Genomic DNA, 22,654 nt, shown 5'->3' on the forward strand with positions numbered 1-22,654 from the left:
TCTGCCCTTCCCCACGGGTTGTTCTGTCTCAGTGCTGACATCTCCCCAGCTAGAAGAGGAGACCCTCAAAGGCGCACAGGTGGGTTTGATTATAATGCTGGTGAATAATCAAATACGATTTGGTAAAAGACTCAACCAGTACAAACATCTTTAATAAAGTAAAATGTGCAAGCCCCCTCTGCTCCCACCTCTCTCCCCTCCCCTCCCCAGAGGACATGGCTGACAAGCCTTTGCGGGCTCCCCCTTTCTATGTATGTTTGCATCCGTGTATGGGCTGGGGAGTGTGTGCGTATTCTTTAGCCATCTTGACAGAGCTGGAACTGGGATCTACACATGTGCACTGACTGTAGCTCACTTGCCATCTTCCCTCCAAAACAGACCTTTAAGATCCCTCACTGTAGTGTGCATTGCCCTGCCTCTTTAAAAACGCTGTCAGCTCTTGCAGTACGCGAACTCTGCCGTCATTTATTTAATCATTCTTTTATTTACGGGTACTTAGGTCGTTTTCAGTTTTTTGAAAGATTGCTGTAGTGAAAATCTTCAGCTGTCATTTGCTGTTGCTGTGGGAGAATGTGGTGAGGTGCTGTGGGGGTGGAGTGGCCTCGTGTGTGGCCAGGCTTTGTGAGGTTCTGACTCTGTCCTTCCCAATGTTCCTCCCATACTGGCTGCCTCCTCCAGGAGATGATGGCTGTGTGAGTGCCTGCCATGGCGCACCGAAAGTGTGAGAGCGCGAGGAGTGGCATGTTGGACCACAGAGCAAGGCCGGGCCCTGTTCCCCACGGCCAGGAGCGAAGACAAGGAGCTGCCCTTAGAGGACTATGTGCCCGAGGGCCTGGAACTGGCCGCCCTATGGCCAGAGAACCCTATGTCCGAGGAGTAGGAGTGCTACAGCCACAGCCCCGATGGGGACTCCAGCTACGTGAACAACACCTCCGAGGAGGAGGAGGAGGGCATCACCTACTACATCCACTACTGCCCCGAGGACGATAGCTACCTGGAGGGCAGGGACTTCAATGGGGAGGAGTACCTGGCCCACGGCACGCACCCCGTCTACACTGACACGTGCCAGGAGCATCCACACTACACGCCTCCTAACTGGACCAACCAGTGAAGAGCTCAGCCACCATTAGAACTGTAAGGCACCCAGCCCACCTCACTTCAGCATCTCCGGGGGCTGTACCAGGTGGTCCCTTGCTCTCAGGCACCTCTGCTACCTTCTCTGGGTCAGGAGAGTCTTACTGTGGGACAGGAGAGGAGTGGCTGGACTAAGCGGGCCTGCAGCCCCATAGCCACTGTGCTGAGGGCAGCCAGGACTACCCGGACGGCCACCTGCCCATCCTGGACAGAGGACGAGCCCTCTGTCCTGGAGGCCCACGACCAGGAATAAGATGGCCACGACTGTCCCAGCAAAGAAGGCTACTAGGGCTACTACCCCACAGAGGCCAACGGGAACACTGGTGCCTCCCCGTACCACCTGAGGCATGGGGACGGGGACCTGGAGGACCAGGAGGAGGACATTGACCCTATCATGGCCGTGATCAAGAGGAGCCTGAGCATGACCAGCATCACCAGCGCCAGTGAGGCCAGCCCTGAGCATGGGCCTGAACTGAGACCTGGGGACTCTACAGAGGCCTGCATGCCCAGCAAGGCCAGCTGCAGCCCCAGCAGGCATGAAGCGAAACCCAAGTCACTGAACCTCCCTCCTGAGGCCAAGCACTGTGAAGACCCCCAGAGTGGCTTCAAGCCCAAGACTAGGACCCCAGAGGAGAGGCTGAAGTGGCCCCACGAGCAGGTAGGACTCTCCTGTCCCAGAGAATGGAGCAGAGGGGCCTGAGAGCAAGGGACCCGGCTCTGCATCTCTTCTTATGGAGGTGCTAATTCATCTTGAGAGCTCCACTCTCCTGACCTAATTGCCTCCCAAGGGCCTCACCTCCTAACACCATTACATTGGAGGCTAGGATTTCAACATATAAATTTTGAAGGAACACATTCAGTCTATAGTACATAGAAAGTAGTTTCTTAAATAAAGTACTGAAAGTGGCTGGGTGTGGTGGTTCACACCTATAATCCCAGCACTTTGGGAGGCTAAAGCAGGAGGGTTGCTTGAGCCCAGGACTTCCAGACCAGCCAGGGTAACATAACAAGACCCTGTCTCTCCATATATATGTATGGAGAGATAGGGTCTTGTTATGTTATATATATACACACACAAAATTAGCTACTTGGTCGGCTGCATGCCTGTAGTCCTGGCTACTCAGGAGGCTAAGGAGAGAGGATCACTGGGGGCCAGGAACTTGAGGCTGCAGTGAGTTGTGATTTAGCCACTGTACTCCTGCCTGGGCAACAAAGTGAGAGTCTGTCTCAAAAGAAAAAGATATTAAAAGAATAAGCTCAAAAGAGAAATGGTGATAGATTTGATTTCGCCAAAGTATTAGACTTCTTTTCAACCAAAAATACCACAAACAAAGTTTAAAGAGAAACTGTAGATCAAGAGCAGATATTTGCAATTCATATAATCGACAGAGGATACATATGTAGAATATTTAAGGAATTCTTATAAACTAATATTTTTAAACGTCAGCCAACCAAAAGAAAAGTGGGCAAACAATATAAACACGTAATTCATAGAAAAGTTACAGGCACAGTGGTTGTGAAGCCTGTGATCCCTGCACTTTGGTAGGCCAAGGTGGGCAGCTCACCTGAGATCAGGAGTTTGAAACTAGCCTGGCCAACATGGTGAAACCTCATCTCTACTAAAAACACAAATTAGCTGGCTATGTTGGTACGTGACTGTAGTCCCAGGTACTCAGGAGGCTGAGGCATGAGAATCGTTTGAACCCAGGGGCAGAAGTTTCAGTGAGCCGAGATTGCACCACTGTGCACCAGCCTGGGAAGCAGAGCAAGATTCCATCTGAAAAAAAAAATAGAAAAGGAAACTTGAAGGATCTGATCTGCAAAATAGCAAGAGATTTAGCATCAATAGGAATGAGGGAATTGGACATAGAAATGACAAGGATAGGCTCATGCCTATAATCCCAGTACTTGGGAGGTTAAGGCGGGTGGATCACGAGGTAAGAGATGGAGACCATCCTGGCCAACATGGTGAAACCCCATCTCTACTAAAAATATAAAAATTAGCTGGGCGTGGTGGTGCGTGCCTGTAATCCCAGCTACTCAGGAGGCTGAGGCAGGAGAATCACTTGAACCAGGGAGTCAGAGGTTGCAGTGAGCGACGTGGTGCCATTGCACTCCAGCCTGAGACAGAGCGAGACTGTCAAAAAAAAGAAAAAGAAAAAAAGAAGTTAACCAAAACAAAGTTTTCAATAACATGTACAAGTCACGTATAACAAATAGGACATACACATATTAGCTAACATTTAAAAATATGTTTAAAGACATCCGCATAAGTGGTAGAACTATAAAATATTGCACAAGAGTTATGAACTCTGAATTCAGAGGAGTGGGTACCTGGAGGGACTGGTAGCGGAATAAGCCTGTAGGGGGAGGTTCTGGGGGCTTTATTTCATATATAAGTTTGTTTTAGTTCATGAAACCAGAAAGTCTGAAGCAAGTATCACTACATATGAGTATGTTCTGATAACCCCAGAGAGTGGTACCCAGGGGTTTGGCATATGGGCTCCTACACATTTATGTATGTTTGAAATATTTATTTATTTATTTATTCTTGAGACTGAGTCTTGCTCTGTTGCCCTTCACTCACCGCAACCTCCACCTCCCAAGTTCAAGCGATTCTCCCACCTTAGTCTCCGGAGTAGCCGGATTTACAGGCACATGCAACCACGCTGGGGTAATTTTTGTGTTTTTAGTAGAGACAGGGCTTTCACCATGTCGACCAGACTAGTCTTGAACTCCAGACCTCAAGTGATCCACCTGTTTCAGCCTCCCAAAGTGATGGGGTTATAGGCGTCAGCCACTGCACCCGCCCTGGAATATTTGATAATATATTTTATTTTGTTTTAAGGTGTGCCTTTCGGTGAGTGTGCCCAGGAGGAGGATGGCTGTCGAGATGGGCAGGCACCCTCCCTGCTGTGCACCCGGCCCCGTGTCTGGCCTAGCCAGGCCCCAGCTGCAGGCTGACGTCCTGGCCTGGGCTCTGCCCACGACTGCTGCATGCCCTTGTTGCAGTTGCTTGGCAGTGGATGAGCCTGATTTGCTCCACCAGCTGAGGCCCAGGCTGCAGTGGTGCTGGCCAGAGAGGACAGTTAGTGGCCTGGGACCTGCCGCAATCCACAGCCGGAGTCAGAGCCGATTTCCCAGTCTGCAGAGTGAGACAGTGGATCTCATGGTCTCCAAGGATTCATCCAGCTCTGTTTTCCTCGGCCCAGGGTTTGTCCTGAGGCCTGTGGCTGATGCCCTGGGCTCCAGCCTCTCTAAGCAAGGGAGCAAAGCTGAGCAGAAGTCGGCCTCCACATTCCTGGCTTTTTGCCTCCATTCTGAGCTCCCTCTCTCTGGCTTCCCCATCAGTTCTGTGCCCTTTGAGGAGGGGCTTCCCAGAGGAAGAGTTGGCCAAAAGGGGCCTTTATGTGTGATGTGGAAGGAGGAAGGAAAGAGGCAGCCGTTGGCCATCCGCGGTGTCACTGGCCAGGTCTAGGTACATTCTGCCTGTGCACAGCAAGTCCACCACTTGTGACATGGGTTTTGCAAAAGAAAAAAGATGGATTTACAAGGCAGCCAAAGGAGGAAGCAGAAAAACAGCTCTCAAATCCACCTTCCCGGTGATAAGGCTGGGGGTTGTTTCTAGGTTAGGGAAGTGTGATGCTCTAAGATGTGGAGGGAGGTGATTGGCAGTGGGCAAAAATGAAGTAATAGGTTCGTTTTGTGCAGAAGAGGCCAGGCACGGTGGCTCACACCTGTAATCCCAGTACTTTGGGAGGCGGAGACAGGCAGATCACACAGGAGATCGAGACCATCCTGACTGACATGGTGAAACCCCATCTCTACTAAAAATACAAAAAATAGCCAGGCGTGGTGGCACATGCCTGTAGACTCTGGAGGCTGAGGCCGGAGAAATGCTTGTACCTGGGAGGCAGAGGTTGCAGTGAGCCAAGATGGCATTACTGCACTCCAGCCTGGGCGACAGCGAGACTTTGTCTCAAAAACAAAAATGTTCAGAGGAAGGCAGTGCAAGGCTCTTGTCAGTTTCCTGGTACTTCCTTAGCCCTATAGCTTTTGTTCTTGTGGTTACAATGTAGCTGCTGTTTTTCCAGGCCTTGGATTGCCTTCCTGGGAGGGAAAGAGATGATTCAAAGGCCAAGTCTGTCTCTTTTTAGCTGAAAAACATAGATTTCTCAAAAGTTGTAAGATTATACTTCAGTTTTTATCTTTTGGCTGCAAATAAGTTGTGTCACTATTCTCAACTGCAGGGGTGTTTAACTGGGAATGTTGCTTCCTCTGTGTTAGCTCAGTTTTCAAATTTATGAATGGGTACTGAATTTTATCAATTGCTTTTTTGTTTGTTGATTGAGCATTTTTTGTTATCTTTTTATGTTGATAAGGTAGCTTACAGTGATTGGCTTTTGAATGTTAACTCACTGGAAATCAGTCAACTTGGTTGTGATATATGATCAACCCCATTTTATATGTGGTTGAAATGGGTTTACTCGTAGTTCATTTGGTAATTTTGTACTTAGTTCACAAGAGGAAGTGGAGTGTAAGTTTCCTTTCTGGTGATGTCCTATTAGGTTTCAATATGAAATATTAAGGCTATGCTGGTTAAACAATTTGGAAACTGTTTCTTCTCCTGTTTTTGACAGTTTACGTAAGATGTGTGCTATTTCTTCCTTAAGCATTTGGAAAGAATTCACTTCTTAAGCCATGTGAGACTGTAGTTTTCTTTATAAGGTTTTTAATTACAGGTTCAATTACATAAAAATGACCATTCATTTTGCTAAGCCATCTTTGTTGAATCAGTTTATTCGTTTTATCTCAAATTTCAAAGTTTTTCTAATATTTCTCTTTTTTTTCTTTTTTGAGATGGAGTCTCATTCTGTCACCAAGCTGAAGTGCAGTGGTACGATCTCGGCTCACTGCAACCTCCGCCTCCCAGGTTCAAGCGATTCTCCTGCCTCAGCCTCCCACCAAGTAGCTGGGACTACAGGTACGTACCACCACACCCAGCTAATTTTTTGTGTTTTTAGTATAGATGGGGTTTTACCACGTTGGCCAGGATGGTCTCGATCTGACCTCATGATCCGCCCGAGTAGGCCTCCCAAAGTGCTGGGGTTACAGGTGTGAGCCACCTTGCCAGGCCTCATTTATCTTTTTAATATTGCTGAGATCTGCAGTTAAGAGTTTGTGTCTCGTCTTTTTTGTTTGTTTGTTTGTTTTGTTTTTTTGAGACTGAGTCTCTCTGTTGCCTGGGCTGGAGTGCAATGGCAAGATCTTGGCTCACTGCAACCTTAGCCTCCTGGTTCAAGCCATTCTGCCTCAGCCGCCCCAGTAGCTGGGACTGCAGGCACCTGCAGCCATGCCCGGCATGAGCCACTGTCACCTTTATCTTCCCTCTCTTCCCACCGCTCATTGTTGCCTGGAAGCTTTTCCCTGCTCCAGTGATCCAAGAGGCGAATGAGCGCGTCTGGTGAGGGGAAGTGGCGGGGAGGGGCCACGGGTCCCTGCCCTTTAGCTTGGGGGCTCGTTTGCTTGGCCCTTATTGAGGTGTGTGGCTCCGCGTGGTTCGTCAGGAGCTGGGCTTCCCAGAGTGAGCGAGCGACAGCAGGTGTCTTAGGCAGCGCACCGGAACAGCCCTGTGCCCTGTCCAGGTAAGCTGGGGGGCCTGGGCTGCCTGACTCGCTGGCTCTATTTGTGGGGTAGACGTGTGCGTATCTGGACAAGAAGGTGGTGGCACGCAGTCTGCGGCTAGAGCGCTCCGAACATTGCCCTCTGGACTCGGCGGGGCCGCGGGGCTGCTGGGCGGCCATTGCTGGGATCTGAGGGTGCAGCCCGGTGGCCCGACTCCTCTCTGGCTGGCTGATTCCCCCTCCCACGACCAGCGGGTGGGTGCAGCGGGGACCAGGAGGCGGTTCTCGCATCCTGGGCAGGGGGCACCGCAGCAAAGGGCCACTGGGCGCCGGCAAGAGGCACTGTCTGGGGGTGCCCGGGCAGCTGGTGCATTCTGTGGCCCCACTTGGTGCCGGCATGAAGTCCTGGTGCTGGGGGCAACTGGGTTGGGGTCGCTTATGGGTTCGCTGCACCCAGGGAACTCGAGCCCGGATCTTCACCCCCTTCCCTTTCCCTTTATTATAAGGCCCAGAGGGAAAAATTTCTCAATTAAACACCCCGTTGCTCCTGGGCTGCAGGCTCTGGATTGGGGGCCCGGCGTGGACTTGCCCCGAGGCTGGGCCCCTTCCCCAAGGCAGGAAATGCCTGGCAAGGCTGCCAGTGGGAAGTCTGGCCGCAGATGGTGAAGGAGAACATTGAGGCCCCCAGTCCCCAAGCAGGGCTCTACGACTGGGCAGTGGGCCTCAGTGTGCCCACGCCTGGACGAACTTTTTTACCTGGCCCGATGCGGAAGGAGGATGTGGGTGAGGACACCTGTGAGGGGCCTGCCCTTCAGGACCCCAGTGGAGAGCAGAGCCTTAGAGGGGCCTGCCAGTGTTAACTTAGTATTTAATGGAAGGAGGAAGGCTTATATTTTTCAGATCTGTTTAGATAAGACCTGGCAGGGACCAGACATAAATCTTGGTTGAGCGCGGTCAAGCACCCCAAACTCCGTATCGGGCCTCTGGCATGTTTTTGGGGTGGGGGCTAAACTGCCTTTGGCCTCTTTAATCTCCTGTGCCTCTTTTTGTTGTTGTTCGTTTTGTTTGTTTGTTTGTTTGTTTGTTTTTTCTATTTTCTGACCTCTTTGAGAAAGGACAGAGGTTTTAGAAATTAGGACCTGGGGGCCGGGCGCGGTGGCTCACGCCTGTAATCCAAGCACTTTAGAGGCCAAGGCGAGTGGATCACCTGAGCTCGGGAGTTCAAGACCAGCCTGATGACACTGAAGTCATCCCCAGTGACTTCAGCATACTTACTTATTTTATTATTAATCTTTTGAGATGGAGTTTTGCTATTGTCACCCAGGCTGGGGTGCAGTGGCACTATCTTGGCTCACTGCAACCTCTACCTCCCAGGTTCAAACAGTTCACCTGCCCCAGCCTCCTGAGTAGTTGGAACTACAGGTGCCCGCTGCCACACCCACCTATTTTTTTTGTATTTTTAGTAGAGATGGGTTTCACCATGTTGGCCAGGCTGGTCTCAAACTCCTGATCTCAATTGATCCACCGGTCTTGACCTCCCAAAGTGCTGGGATTATAGACGTCAGCCACTGCACCTGGCCTCATACTTGTGTATTACAGTTCCGCCACCTGTGCTCATGGTCCCTTTACCTCCTCTGCTCCAGTCACCTCAAAAGGCTGGCCGTAACAGAGAGCCGCTTCCTTTCAGCCTCTCGAGTGCACTTGTCCTTTTCCCTTAGAATAACTGGGACTGCCCCTTATGCTTGCCATAGCCTCCTCTGCTTCCTTGCTTGTTGTTCCTTTTCTACCTCCTGCTCAGTCTGGACTCCACGGTCGGCTCTTTGACCATGCTCCTGCTAGTGGCTTACAGTTCCTGTTCTCCAACTTTCTAATCTACCTACTTTGTCATTCCCCAAGCAGGGGATTCCCCGCCAGCTACTTCTCGAATTCTTAGGCTGGCAGAAGTGGCCTCCACGCTGCCCAGTCAGAGGGGCCTGTTCAGCCAACACAGCTGCCACCCCACTTCCATCCTTCATTCTCGTTCCTTCCAGTTGTCCAGGACCTGCCATCTGCCTGGCCTGGGGGTAGGGAAGAGATGGGGAAAACAAAGGAGGGGTGCAGACATCTGGAGCTCAGCACCCTGGGCTGCCCAGCCTGGGGGAAATTCTCTCCCTCCACTTCCTCCCCTGCTCTGTGCTTCACTTTCTTCCTCCTTGAGGACTGCCTGATTCCCTTATATAGCCATGAAAACGTTTACATCACTAAGGAAATTGCCTTTTTTTTTTTTTTTTTTGAAACAAAGTCTCTCTGTTGCCCAGGCTGGAGTGCAGTGGCATGATCTTGACTCACTACAATCTCTGCCTGGCGGGTTCAAGTGATTCTCCCACCTCAGCCTCCCGAGTAGCTGGGATTACAGGTGTGTGCCAGCATGCCTGGCTAATCTTTGTATTTTTAGTAGAGACTGGTTTTTACAATGTTGGCCAGTCTGGTCACAAACTCCTGACCTCAAGTGATCTGCCCACCTCAGCCTCCCGAAGTGCTGGGATTACAGGTGTGAGCCACCGTGCCTCCCCAAAGAGAGTTGGCCGGGCGTGGTGGCTCACGCCTGTAATCCAAGCACTTTGGAAGCCAAGGCAGGTGGATCACCTGAGGTCGGGAGTTCAAGACCAGCTTGACCAACATGGTGAAACCCCGTCTTTATTTAAAGAAAGAGAAAAAAAAAAAAGAGAGAATCAACAGGGAACTGTTGACCTGAAAGGAAGCTGAAGCAAAATTAAATAGAGAATTTATCTGGGGCTGGGCATAGGGGCTCATTCCTGTAATCCAGTACTCTGTGAGGCCGGGTTGGGAGGATTGCTTGCCAGGAGTTTGAGACCAGCCTGGGCAACATAGTGAGACCCCATCTGTACAAAATATTTAAAAGTTTCCAGGCATGGTGGCTTATGTCTGTAATCCCAGCTACTCAGGAGGATTGGTTGAGTCCAGTAGTTCGAGGTTACAGTGAGCTAAGACCCTGCCACTGTAATCCAGTCTGGGTGACAAGAGCAAGACCTTTTCTCTAAAAAAAAAAAATAATAGTAAGAGAGAGGATCTATTTGGGCCGAGCTAGAGTATTGCAAACTGGGAGCATAGAGTCAGGGTGCCTCAGTCTACACCCTGATTAGTAGCAGTTGTGAGGGAAGAGGTGGGACTTGACACCAGAACAATTGAAGTCCAGCTGAAACAGGGAAGAGGGAAAGCACCTCTCCATAAGATACGCCCACCGGTGCCATGTCAGTTTACCATTGCCATGGCAACACCCGGAAGTCACTGCCTCTTTCCATGGCAATAACCTGGGAGTTAAACTCTTTTCCTAAAAATTTCTGGAAAACCCATCCTTTAATTTGCATGTAATTAAAAGTGGGCATAAACATGACTATGGAACTGCCCCTTATCGGCTACTCTCAACACAATGGCCTGTGGCATACCGCTGCCCTGCAGGACCAGTTACAGAGCTGTCACACTGCTGCCTCCATAAAGCTGTTTTCAGCAGCCGGGCGTGGTGGTTTATGCCTGTAATCCCAGCACTCTGAGAGGCCAAGGTGGGTGGATCACCTGAGGTCAGGAGTTCGAGATCAGCCTGACCAATGTGGTAAAACTACAAAACATAAATAATAATAAATTGTATTATTACTAAAAATAATAGCCTCCCAAGATGCTGGGATCACAGGCATGCACCACCACCCCCTGCTAATTTTGTCATTTTAGCACAGACGGAGGTTTCACCATGTTGGTCACAGTCTTCAACTCCTGACCTCAAGTGATCTACCTGCCTTGGCCTGCCAAAGTGCTGGCATTACAGGCGTGAGCTACTGTGCATGGCCAAGAAACCTCTTTTCTATAAAAAATAAAAAAAATTTTGCCAGGTGTGGTGGTACCCATCTGTAGTTCCAGCTGCTCCGCAGGCTGAGGCGGGAGGATTGCTTGAGCCCAGGAGGTCGCGGCTGCAGTGAGTCGTGATCATGCCACTGCACTCCAGCCTGAGTTACAAAGCAAGACTGTCAAAAAAAAAAAAAAAAAAAGTTCCTGCTAGTGGCTTACAGTTCCTGTTCTCCAACTTTCTATCTACCTACCGTGTCAGTCCCCAAGCAGGGGATTCCCCGCCATCTACTTCTGCAACTCTCAGGCTGGGAGAAGTGGCGTCCACGCTGCGCAGTCAGAGGGACCCGTTTGGCCAACACAGCTGCCACCCCAATTCCATCCTTCATTCTCTTTCTCTTGGGGTCTGGACTGGGACCCCTTTCTGGTAACAGTTAACTTCAGGGTTGGTAAGAGGAATTTACTGACCACAGTACAGATTTGAAAAAGGAAAGTTTTATTATCATAGAAGAAGGAATGCTGCAGAAAAGCGCAGTACAAGAGCTCTGAGTGCGCTGTGGTGGTCTTTTCCTTAGGGATATTTCTGGACCTAAAGCAGGAGTTGAAGGATAACTTGCATGATAAATGATTACATTTTTAGACATTTTGGTGCCTTAATGTCAGGCACCGAACAATGAGTTTTGGCAGTCAGGCATTCCGGAGATGTACAGAAATCCTAGTTACTTCCACATTTTCAGTTGAAAAGAGGCCTGGAACCAGGAAAGTCTAATTACTTCTAAATTCCTCAGGTGAGGAGTTTTTGTCTCGGGGGGCCTGCTGGATGGTAACCAGGTGATTTTGCTCTCTTATTTATTTATTTATTTATTTATGGACAGCGTCTTGCTCTGTTGCCCAGGCTGGAGTGCGTGGCATGATTATAGCTCTTGGCAGCCTCTACCTCCTGGGCTCAAGCAGTCCTGCCGCCCTAGCCTCCCAAATAGCTGAGACTACAGGTGCAGAACTCCATGCCTGGCTAATTTTTAAATTTTTTGTAGAGACAGGGTCTCTGTATGTTGCCTAGGCCTGCCTGGAACTCCTGGGCTCAAGTTATCCACTCACCTCAGCATCCCAAAGTCCTTTACTTTCTTCTTTGAGATGGAGTCTCACTTTGTCACCCAGGTTGGAGTGCAGTGGTGCGATCTCAGCTCACTGCAACTTCCGCCTCCCACGTTAAAGCAATTCTCCCTGCCTCCGCTGGGAGAATTTATAAAGGGCTCATAAAAATCGATTTTAAATTTTAAAATTAAGATCCCAATAAATAAATTGAGTAAAAGGGCAAGACATCACAGCTCATGCCTATAATCCCAATACTTTAGGAAGCCAAGACAGGAAAACCCCTTGAGCCCAGGAGTTTGAGGCTGCAGTGAGCTATGATTTTGCCACTGTGTTCCAGCCTGGGAACAGAGCAAGACCCTGTCTCTAAGTAAATAATAAGAGCTGCTAACAATTTATAGAAACAGAAACATAAATTTTAAAATGTTTGTTTATATTAGTAATTAATTGCAAATTTTTTTTTAGATAGAGTTTCGCTCTCGTTGCTCAGGCTGGAGTGATCTCGGCTCACTGCCAACCTCCACCTCTGAGTTCAAGTGATTCTCCTGCCTCAGCCTCCTGAGTAGCTGGGATTACAGGCACACATCATCACGCCTGGCTAATTTTTTTGTATTTTTAGTAGAGACGGGGTTTCACCATGTTGGCCAGGCTGGTCTCGAACTCCTGACCTCAGGTGATCCTCCTTCCTTGGCCTCCCAAAGTGCTGGAATTACAGGCGTGACCACTGCGTCTGGCCTAACTGCAAATTAAAACATCTTTTTTACCAGACTAATGATGAGAGCTTTATAAAATTGTTTTAATTACTTTTGATTAGGGTGCAGTCGGGTACGCATTCCTTATGGTACTTGCTGTTGATAGTACACAATGATACAAGCTTTCTAGGAAGTTTTTTTGCAGCATGAATAAAAGGACTTGCAAATGTTTTTGACTCAGTAATTGCCATACTAGGTCTCTTATAAGGAAATAATCAGAAACACATGCAAAAATATATGATAAGAATAGTCAGTACAACAAAAAAGAAAATCAAAGTGTCTAAAATTAAATAAATTATTATAAAATTACAATAGGACCGTATCATGAAAAAGATTATTCAACCATTACAAATAATGATTATAAAGAATTTATAATGACATGGGAAGATTCAACATACATTGCAGTATGTGAAAAATCAGGACATGGACCTACATTTATTATGTTTGCAACCATATAAAAATATGTGTACAATATATTCATATGTAGCAGACACTCTGCTGAAGATGTAACTTGTGAGTTTTATTTTCACTGCTCTTCCAAAGAATGCCAGAAACTCTGCCCCTGGGTAGCTGGCTCCCCACGGAGCGACCTTTCATCTAGGGAAAGTAAAAGGAATTTAGCTATTTGGAAGGGGTGGCTCCCCAACTGGAGACAATCAGGCCCTATTGTCAGGGAAGGTGTGGGGGAACGTTGACCTACCTTTATGTATGAAAGGGGACCCCAACGATGCCCAAAAGCCTATTGGAAGTCTCTCTTGGAGGAAGTTTGTAGCTCTATGGTCCAGGAAGGAATTAGAACAAGCCCATTTGGGAATGATAGAGGAGTTAAAATTTTAAAAAGTAAAAGAACAAGCCCAGTCTGGTTTAAAGGTTGAAAACACCTGGGCAAGAAAGAAAACGTTATTGTCTGGAATGGGTGTTCCTCTGAGCCAGTCCGGACATAGTGCTGGGGTTGGGGGCAGGCTTGCGGGCCGAGGCTGGTGCGGCCTCTAAGGACTGGGCACTAGGAAGGAAGCCCTGGGAACTGTAAGGACTCTGGATTAGCTGGTGCTGGGGGAGTGGAATTCTTCCTCTCTAGCCGGCAGTTATGGGCGTGGTGGGAACTCGCAGCAGCAGCAAACAGTGACACCTTGTGGTGGCCACGAGCAATGACAGAAACAGCACGGACCCGCGCTAGGGACTCCTGGGCTCCCCTCCGATGGGGATCAAAGTCCACAGGACTCTGCATTACATACGCCTCAGGTTCCTGGGCTATCCCAGAGAAGGAGCAGCTCTAAGAGTTGGTAACTGGCTAATTCAGTGGTTAAAGGATAGAGCTAGTTTTAGCTTCATTTATTTTAGGAAAAGTTTTATATGCATTCTGATTGTTATGGTACAGTTGGCCACTGCTGGGGCTCAGAAAACAGTACCCTAAAATGAGAACCTCAGCAGCAGCCACACAAGAAATTGTTTCCTTCTGACTTTCTCCTGCGCGCCTGTCTCTAGGTACCATTCTCCCTCGAGGTTAGCCACAGAAATCAAAGCCCCTTTTCCAAAAGTCAGCCATAAAACACAATTAAGCCGGGCGTGGTGGCCCACACCTGTAATCCCAACACTTTGGGAGGCCGAGGCAGGTGGATCACCTGAGGTGGGAGTTTGAGACCAGCCTGGCCAATTCTACTAAAAATACAAAAATTAGCCAGGTGTGGTGGCAGGCGCCTGTAAACCCAGCAACTGGTGAAGCTGACACAGGAGAATCACTTGAACCTGGGAGGCAGAGGTTGCAGTGAGCTGAGATCGCCCCACCGCACTCCAGCCTGGGTGACAGAGCTACACTCCATCTCAAAAACAAAAAAACAACAAAAAACTACTCTAATTTTCCCTCCACCTTTCTAAGACAAACTGCCTATAAAGAAACTCTCTGGGCCGGTCGCGGTGGCTCAGGCCTATAACACGAGCACTTTGGGAGACGGGACACACGGATCACCTGAGGTCAGGAGAGCAGGCTGGCTAGTGTGGCGAAACTCCATCTCTACTAAAAGTAAAAAATTAGCCAGCCATTGTGGCGCATGCCTGTAGTCTCAGGAGGCTGAGGTGGGAGAATCGCTTGAACCTAGGAGGCGGAGGTTGCAGTGAGCTGAGATCACGCCACTGCACTCTAGCCTGGGTGAAAGAGCAAGAGTCAGTTTCAAAACAAACAAAAAAAATAACCAAAATGAAATTATCTGCTGGGTGCAGTGGCTTATGCCTGTAATCCCTGCACTTTGGGAGGCACAGGTGTGAGAATTGCTTGAGCCCAGGTGTTCAAGACCAGCCTGGGCAAAATAGGGAGATCCTCCGTCTTTCCAAAAATAGAAATTAAAAAATTAGGCTGGTGTGTCGGTGCACCCCTGTGGTTCCAGTTAATTGGGAGGCTGAGGTGGGAGGATTGCTTTAATCCAGAAGGTTGAGGCTGCAGTATGCCATGATCATGCCACTGTTCTCCAGCCTGCTGACACAGAAAGAACCAGTCTCAAGAAAAAAAAAAGTTACCTGACTTACCTTGTTTGACAGTAGATCAAAAGACCTCAAATCACTGGAGGTCCCTGCCCCTCACCCAGAAGGGAGGAATGCTGCAGAGAAAGCTAAGAATTTGGATAGGCAGGCCTGGCTGGATTTCCCCACTCAGTCTGTGAGCAGGACCCTTTTTGTCCAGTCTTTTATTTTTTTATTTTTTATTTTTATTTTTTTTTTTGAGATGGAGTCTTGCTTTGTTGCTCAGGCTAGAGTGCTGGTCTGGTGTGATCTCAACTCACTGCAACCTCTGCCTCCCAGGTTCAAGCAATTCTCATGCCTTAGCCTCCTTAATAGCTGGGATTACAAGCATGTGCCATCACGCTCAACTAATTTTTGTATTTTTAGTAGCGACAGAGTTTCGCTATGGACAGAGCTATTTTAACTGGGCTGAAATATATCTCATTGTTTTTGCCATGCATTTCCGTTATGAGTAATGAGATGGAGGATTTTTTCATAACTGTTGGCCATTTGTATGTCTGATTTTTTTTTTTTTGAGATGGGGTCTTGCTGTCGCCTAGGCTGGAGTGCAATGGCACGATCTCAGCTCACTGCAACCTCCGCCTCCCGGGTTCAAGAGATTCTCCTGTCTCAGCCTCCGGAGTAGCGGGGACTACGGGTACCCACCACCACATCTGGCTATTTTTTTTTGTATTTTTAGTAGAGACAGGGTTTCATCATGTTGGCCAGGCTGGTCTTAAACTCCTGACCTCAGGTGATCCACCTGCCTCAGCCTCCCAAAATGCTGGGATTACAGGTGTGAGCCACCAAGCCTGGCCCGATATTTTTTCATGGCTCTGCAGACTTCGTTAAACCTAAGCATAAAAATGGGCAATTTCACCTATATCTTTGAGTCTTCATCAATTGTATACTTGTTAAATAAATTTGTACTTTTCTCCTATTAACCTGCCTTCTCCAGGTTGATTTTTCAGCGAAACTTCAGAAGGCCAAGAAAAACTTAACCTCTTGGCCTCTGTACCATATGCAATACACATATACATTTAAAAAAAAAAGGCTGGTCATGGTGGCTCATGCCTGTAATCCAGCACTTTGGGAAGTTGAGGCGGGCAGATGACCTGAGGTCAGGAGTTCGAGACTAGCCTGGCCAACATGGTGAAACCCTGTCTCTACTAAAAATACAAAAATTAGCCAGGCGTGGTGGAGTGCACCTGTAATTCCAGCTATTCTAGAGGCTAAGGCAGGAAAATTGCTTGAACCTGGGAGGTGGAGGTTGCAGTGAGTCGAGATCATGCCACTGGGTGACAGTGAGACCATGTCTCCAAAAATAAATAAATAAATAAAAGCATGCAGAAATCAACCTCATTTTTAAAAAATGGCTGAATAGAATTCCAAGGTATAGATAGATGTTCCACACATTTTAAAGCTAGGCCTCTGTCCACAAACATTTAAATAATTCGATTGTTTTCCTTTTTTTTTTTTTTTTTTTTGGTTATAAATATTGCTGTAATAAACATTCTTGTACGTGACTTGGCATAGTTTTGTGATAACATCTATATGTTATATTTTGATTTATACTATAACCAACAGTATGAAAGTAATTATTTTCTTAGCAACACCATTGTGAATTATACACTTAAAAGATTTTGCCCATACCCAATACCATAGGATAAATATTATGTGTGGATATGTGTGTGTGTACATATATATGCTTTCATTTGCATTTTAAAAATTATTAGTGAGCTGGGCATGGTGGCTCATGCCTGTAATCCTAGCACTTTGGGAGGCTGAGGCAGGTGGATCACTTGAGGTCAGGAGTTTAAGACCAGCCTGGCCAACACGGTGAAGCCCCATCTCTACTAAAAATATAAAAATTAGCCAGGCATGAGGATTGCTTGAATCCAGGAGCTGGAGGTTGCGGCGAGCCGAGATCATGCCACTGCAATCCAGCCCGGGCGACAGAACAAGACTCTGTCTCAAAAAAAAAAAAAGATTAATGACTTGACATGTGGTAGCTCACACCTGTAATCTTAACACTTTGGGAGGCTGAGGTGGGAGGATCTCTTGAGGCCAGGAGATCAAGATCAGCATGGGCAGCATAGCAAGATCCTGTCTCGACAAAAATAAAAATATTATTAGCGGAATGTAGAGCCTGCACCTGTAGTCTCAGCTACTTGAGAGGCTGAGGGTGGAAGATCACTTGTGAAAGGAATTTGAGGTTGCAGTGAGCTGAGATCATGCCACTGCACTCCAGCCTGGAAGACAGAACAAGACTCCGTCTCAAAGAAAAAAAAATAAAATGCAACTTACTCGTGTGTATATGAAGCGAATCAAACACGCGGTAGTAAAAGCCCATTAAGGGAACAGCCTTTGGCAGCAGACCATTCCCTGAGGATGCTTCCATCTCCAGGCCATGTGGCTCTGTAAATTAGTGGCGTCAATATTTGTAGCAAGTGTGCCTTGGGAGCATTAGTCTGGTTTCTGGTTTGACAAGCTGGTAGGGAACTTATCGTAAAGCCACTTTTGCTTGCCAAGAGTCACTGCTTTTACTGAGGGTACAAGATTTTTTTTTCTTTCTAATGGTCAACTAATTATTTTAGAGATAATTTTCTTCCTATGAACCAAATAGCCGGAGGGCTACAAATATATATGCATGTATACGTGTGTGGATGTATTGAAATTTTTCCCTTCCTTGTTTTTCCTTCCAATCTTTATAGTTAGTCTTTACTTGGGACAGAGTATGTTTTAGAGGGGATTTATCTCCGTCCATAAGAAGGAAATTGAATCATTTCTTGAAACAAATGATAATGGAAACAATGTACCAAAACCTTCGGGATACACAAAAGCAGTGCTAAGAGGGAAGTTTATGGCAATAAACGCTTACTTTAAAAAAGTAGAAAAACATCAAATAAACAACAGTGCATTATTTTTTTGAGACCGAGTGTGCTAAGTGTGCTACATGCCTAATGCTTTCCACTACTATCTCATTTAATCCTCAGCACCTCTGCGAGGAAAACACTAACTTCCTTTTTAATTTAAAGAAACCAAGACTTAGAGATACAAAGTAGCTGAATGGTGACCAGTGTAGCTGAGGCCGGAAGCCAGTTTGAATTTAAGGAGCCTTTTTTTTTTTTTTTTTTTTTTTCCTGAGACAGAGTGTTACTCTGTCACCCAAGCTGGAGTGCAGTGGCGCCATCTCAGCTCACTGCAGCCTCTGCCTCCTGTGTTCAAGTGTTTCCCATGCCTCAGCCTCCCCAGTAGCAGGGACTACTACTGGCATGTGCCACCATACCAGGCTAATTATTTTTCCTTTGGTATTTTTAGTAGAGATGAGATTTCGCCATGTTGTCCAGGCTGATCTCAAACTCCTGACCTCAAGTGATCCTCCTGCCTCAGCATCCCAAAGTGCTGGGATTACAGGCGTGGGCCACCGTGCCTGGCTTAAGGAGCATCTTATACAAGTGTCTCTTTCCCTATGATTAGGAGGCTCCATGCCTCTAGCTGGGATGATGATGTCCAGAGCTGGGAGGATCCCAAGGCTACCCACCTCTAAAAGTCAGAGGGCAGGCAGGAAGCAAGAAACAGAGATGGCAAAAATAAATCACAAATTGTGCGACGGGGCCAGCATTCTGTTTTTTTTTGTGTGGTGTGTGGCTCTGTTTAATAGAGACAGGGTCTTGCTTTTTCACCCAGGCTGGAATTCAATGGTACAGTCACAGCCCATGGTAACCTCGAACTCCTGGACTCAAGCAATCCTATCTCCTCAGCCTCCTGTGTAGCTGGCACTACAGATGTGTGCCACCATGCCTGGCTGATTTTTTAACTTTTTTTATAGAGATGGGGTCTCACTATGTTGCTCAGGCTGGTCTCAAACTCTTAGCATTCAGCCTTACTTTAGGAGGGTCTTGTATTTGTATTTGGTTTTTTGTTTTTTTTTTTTTTTGAGACGGAGTCTCGCTCTTGTTACCCAGGCTGGAGTGCAATGGCGCGATCTCGGCTCACCGCAACCTCCGCCTCCTGGGTTCAGGCAATTCTCCTGCCTCAGCCTCCTGAGTAGCTGGGATTACAGGCACGCGCCACCGTGCCCAGCTAATTTTTTTGTATTTTTAGTAGAGACGGGGTTTCACCATGTTGACCAGGATAGTCTCGATCTCTTGACCTCATGATCCACCCGCCTTGGCCTCCCAAAGTGCTGGGATTACAGGCGTGAGCCACCGCGCCCGGCTGAGAGTCACATAGATTTCTAAGAGTATAGCAGACTTGTCTCTGAAATGAGGCTTGGGTTGTCTTCTTCGGTTCAATTCTCAGATTTAACAGAAAGGCTGACTTCTGCCATGAGGATACACTGATGTAAAAGTTGGAGAGGTACCAGTGCACTTCTTAACATTAACAGACGTGTAAGGATGTCTGACTCTAAACCACACAGTGTACAGTTCCTGCCTACTTTGTATTGACTTTTCTACCACTGCCTCTGGTTTTGGTCCTTGGCAACTGCTGATTTGTGGTAAAATCCCAGAGGTCGGAGTCAGAAGACTGAGTTTAAGTTCCATTATTGCCTTGGTTTTAGCCACGGCATCAGTCCCTCTCAGTCACTGATTGAGACAACACCTCGTACAGTTGTTGGTGGTGTTAAGTCAGATGCTCTAAGAGTATTTTGGAGAATCTGTGAAGTAGGCGCCGGGTGTGGTGGCTCACACCTGTAATCCCAGCACTTTGGGAGGCCGAGGCGGAAGGATCATGAGGTCAAAAGATCGAGACCATCCTGGCCAACATGATGAAACCCCCTTGTCTACAAAAAATAGAAAAATTAGCTGGGCATGGTGTCATGAGCCTGTAGTCCAAGCTACTGAGGAGGCTGAGGCAGGAGAATCACTTGAAGGATTGCAGTGAGATGAGATTGCATCACTGCACTCCAGCCTTGTAAGAGAGTGAGACTCCATCTCAAAACAACAACAACAAAGGGAAAAAAAAAAAACAAAAACCTGTAAAGTAGGACGTGACTGTAGGGGCTTGTAGTTCTCCTGAGTATCACTGCTCTTCTTTCCACAGCTGAGAGAATATCATCAGCACAACAGCCCTGGTGTTGGTACAGGAGCAACCGACACCAAGAGGCAAATAAACAGCGGCAGCAACACTGACACCACCACTTCTCCTGGCTGCCACTCACCTGAGGACGTGAGTCTTGGCTGGGCAGGCTCCAGGGGACAGAGGGCCCAAGGGACAGTAGAGGGTAACTGTAAAGATTGTGGAAGAACTGCCGGGTACTGGTTAAGAATCCTGGGTTTGATTGCTCTCTCTCCATCTGCTAAGGGTATGATTTAGGGCCAATTGCTTGAGCTCTATGGGCCTCTGTTTTCACATCTGTAAAATAGGGGTGGTATTGTTTTACTTATGTTTGTGAAGTTTCAATGAGATTTGTTCTTGTTTTTATGTTAATCCCTAGTACAGGGCCGGGTGTGAGCACCTCTCCACCTTGGGCTAGCGTTTCCTGAGGAGGTGGAGTTAGAGAGTATCACAGGTTTCTGTTAGCTCTGGGAGTCCGGGATTTCAAGGCCAACGAGAGTGGAAACCTCGGGGCCAAGGGCTCCTGCCTTTTCCTTCCCATATCCCCACTGTGAAGAAGTGTAGCTGGCCCGTATGTGCTCAGTGTTTGTTCAATGAATGCACCTTTGTAAATCACAAGCTGGCAGAAGGGTGGGCTTTTCTCACACCCCATCACTGAAGATTGATGTGACTGTCCTTTGGAGAGAATCTAGTTTCAGACTTTCAGTTCTGTGGCTGTGGGTGAAAACCGACAAAAGACCCAAATCCTCTTTCTTTGGGAGCTTGAGGAGAATTTACTAGTTTATGATGTTCCCACTGGGTCTGAGAACTTTTACTCTAAACTCCACTCCTGGCCCTTGCCTACTGCTTCCTGGCCTGGGGAATAGAGTCAAGTGGGCCACCCTCAGTCACCTTCCTTTTGACTCTCCCCATACAAACAACAGAACCGAGCTCAGCTGGATGAAGTAACATGATTTATTGGTTTGCCCTTGACATGACTGCTGGGTTTTGTGGGGGGGGGCACTGAGATGTAGAGGCCCCAGTCTTGTCTCACCCACTCCCATCCGGGGGAAGAAGGCTCACCCTCCCAGATTCCACCCCATCCCACAGGGTCCCTGATAACCTGGTCCCATGGGTGGTCCTGTCCTGGGGCATTGGTGGCATTCTGGGGGCATGTCTCGCTGTACTGTCTCTGCGACCCCCCTAGTAAGAGCTCTGTCTTCCTCTTCCTATAGGAAAATAAGCCAATTTACCACCATCTGGCAGCACTCAAATGGCAGGTAGAGGTGAGTGGAGGGTGTGGAGTTCCCTCCTGTCCTCTGGAGGAGGTTTCTCTGCTTCTCTTTCAGCATGTGCTTGGCTTTTCTCCCACAGGCTCAGGCTATCATCGGTGCCCAGGAGACAGCCCTATACTTTAGTGAGAATGCAGCCAGGCAGCTAGAAGGTGGGAATCTGGGCACCCCGTAATCATCATTTCAACCTGGCACTTTGACAGGCTTTTAGGGGGAGTCCCTTGGGCCTCAGCTCAACCTCTCTCCTTCCAGGAGACTACAGATACCTCTCCGGCTGCCTGCAACATGCCTCCTGACAGGTGGAGGACTTGAAGCAGGCTTTGTCTGATGTATCCAGACAGAAAAACGTGGCGGACAGAGTGAGTCCAAACACCTGCCCCGTTCCCCCTGGCAATCCGACTTCCCAGATGGAGGAGTGATGGTAAAGGTTCCTTTGCAGGATGGAGCATCCTTCCCAGAAGGCAGCATGGGCCATTTCTTGGTGCTTCTGTGTGTGGTTGTCAGAGGCAGGCTGGGGCTGAGTCGGCTGCTGTGGGTGAGTTGGGGGTGCTGTAGGGAGAGAGCACAGGACACAGATCTCAGAGGCCAAGTGCCCACCCTGCCCTTACCTGGCTGTGGCCTTGGCCAAATCCTAGGTAGGGGTTAGAGTACTTGTACCATGAAGGTCAGTAGAGTATCTTTAGTATGTTACCATTTGTGTAGAGAGAGGGAACACGTGTGTGTAGTGTGTGTGTATGTGTGTATTATGGTAATATACATAAAACATGTAAGGATTCATTAAAAACTCAGGAGAGAGGAGCAGTGTGAGTGAAAGATAGTTTCCTCTTGAATTCCTGACCTCAGGTGATACACCCGCCTCGGCCTCCCAAAGTGCTAGGATTACAGGCGTGAGCCACCTCGCCCAGTGATATTTCCCTTTTGTACCTTCTGAGTTTTGGACTATGCCAACCTATCATCCTTTCAAAAAGTCAACAAAAGATTAATTTCCTTATCTGTGCCCCTACCCCCAGGAAAGAATGGGTTTAGAGAATCAGAGATACCTGGGGGTTGAAATCCCAGCTCTGTCTCAGTGATCTGAGGCAAGCACTTAACCTTTAATACCCAATGTTTTTCATCTGCACAATAGAGGTAATAATAGTAACCGTCTCCTGCTGGTTGTGAGGATTAAATGGGAGTGTTAGCATAGTGCCTGGTAAAGCACTCAGTGAAGATTCCAACAGTGGTAGTAATAACAGTCATGACAATAGCAATATTATCTAATCTCTCCGGGCTACTTAGCCAGCTATGAATTCAATCTCTTTCCCTGTCCTTTCTACCCTTACTGAGTTCTTTGAAAAAACAAATGAGGGCCCCAGGCTCATTGGCTCACATCTGTAATCCCAGCACTTTG

The 22,654-nt window shown here is 47.9% G+C and overlaps 2 protein-coding genes and 1 pseudogene across 4 annotated transcripts in view; 2 read left to right on the forward strand and 1 right to left on the reverse strand.

Moving 5' to 3' along the window:
• LOC105709529 (amyloid-beta A4 precursor protein-binding family A member 2-like) lies at positions 1-21,605 on the forward strand. 3 transcript variants are annotated; one of them, XM_064367844.1, is made up of 4 exons: positions 6-1,792; positions 19,979-20,104; positions 21,208-21,258; positions 21,347-21,595. In XM_064367844.1, exons 1-4 carry the CDS (start codon positions 1,529-1,531, stop codon positions 21,437-21,439), a joined length of 534 nt encoding a protein of 177 aa, XP_064223914.1. In that variant the 5' UTR covers positions 6-1,528; the 3' UTR covers positions 21,440-21,595. The 3 variants fall into 3 exon arrangements, with proteins under 3 accessions (XP_064223913.1, XP_064223915.1, XP_064223914.1); XM_064367843.1 differs by having other exon boundaries at positions 1-1,792; positions 21,208-21,432; XM_064367845.1 differs by lacking the exon at positions 21,208-21,258 and having other exon boundaries at positions 2-1,792; positions 21,517-21,605.
• Positions 19,612-22,654, reverse strand: part of LOC135271099 (amyloid-beta A4 precursor protein-binding family A member 2-like) — an 11,701-nt pseudogene continuing 8,658 nt past the window's right edge.
• LOC105709527 (golgin subfamily A member 6-like protein 26) overlaps positions 21,692-22,654 on the forward strand; it is a 2,834-nt gene continuing 1,871 nt past the window's right edge. The window contains exon 1 of the mRNA XM_021669237.2: positions 21,692-21,799. Coding sequence (XP_021524912.2) covers positions 21,731-21,799 — 69 coding nt within the window. The 5' untranslated portion in view covers positions 21,692-21,730. The remainder of the gene's footprint in view (positions 21,800-22,654) is intronic.

The sequence above is a fragment of the Aotus nancymaae genome, unplaced genomic scaffold (assembly GCF_030222135.1).
Source record: "Aotus nancymaae isolate 86718 unplaced genomic scaffold, 86718_ANA_hifiasm-v0.15.2.pri h1tg000075l, whole genome shotgun sequence".
NCBI classification, from domain to species: Eukaryota; Metazoa; Chordata; class Mammalia; order Primates; family Aotidae; genus Aotus; species Aotus nancymaae.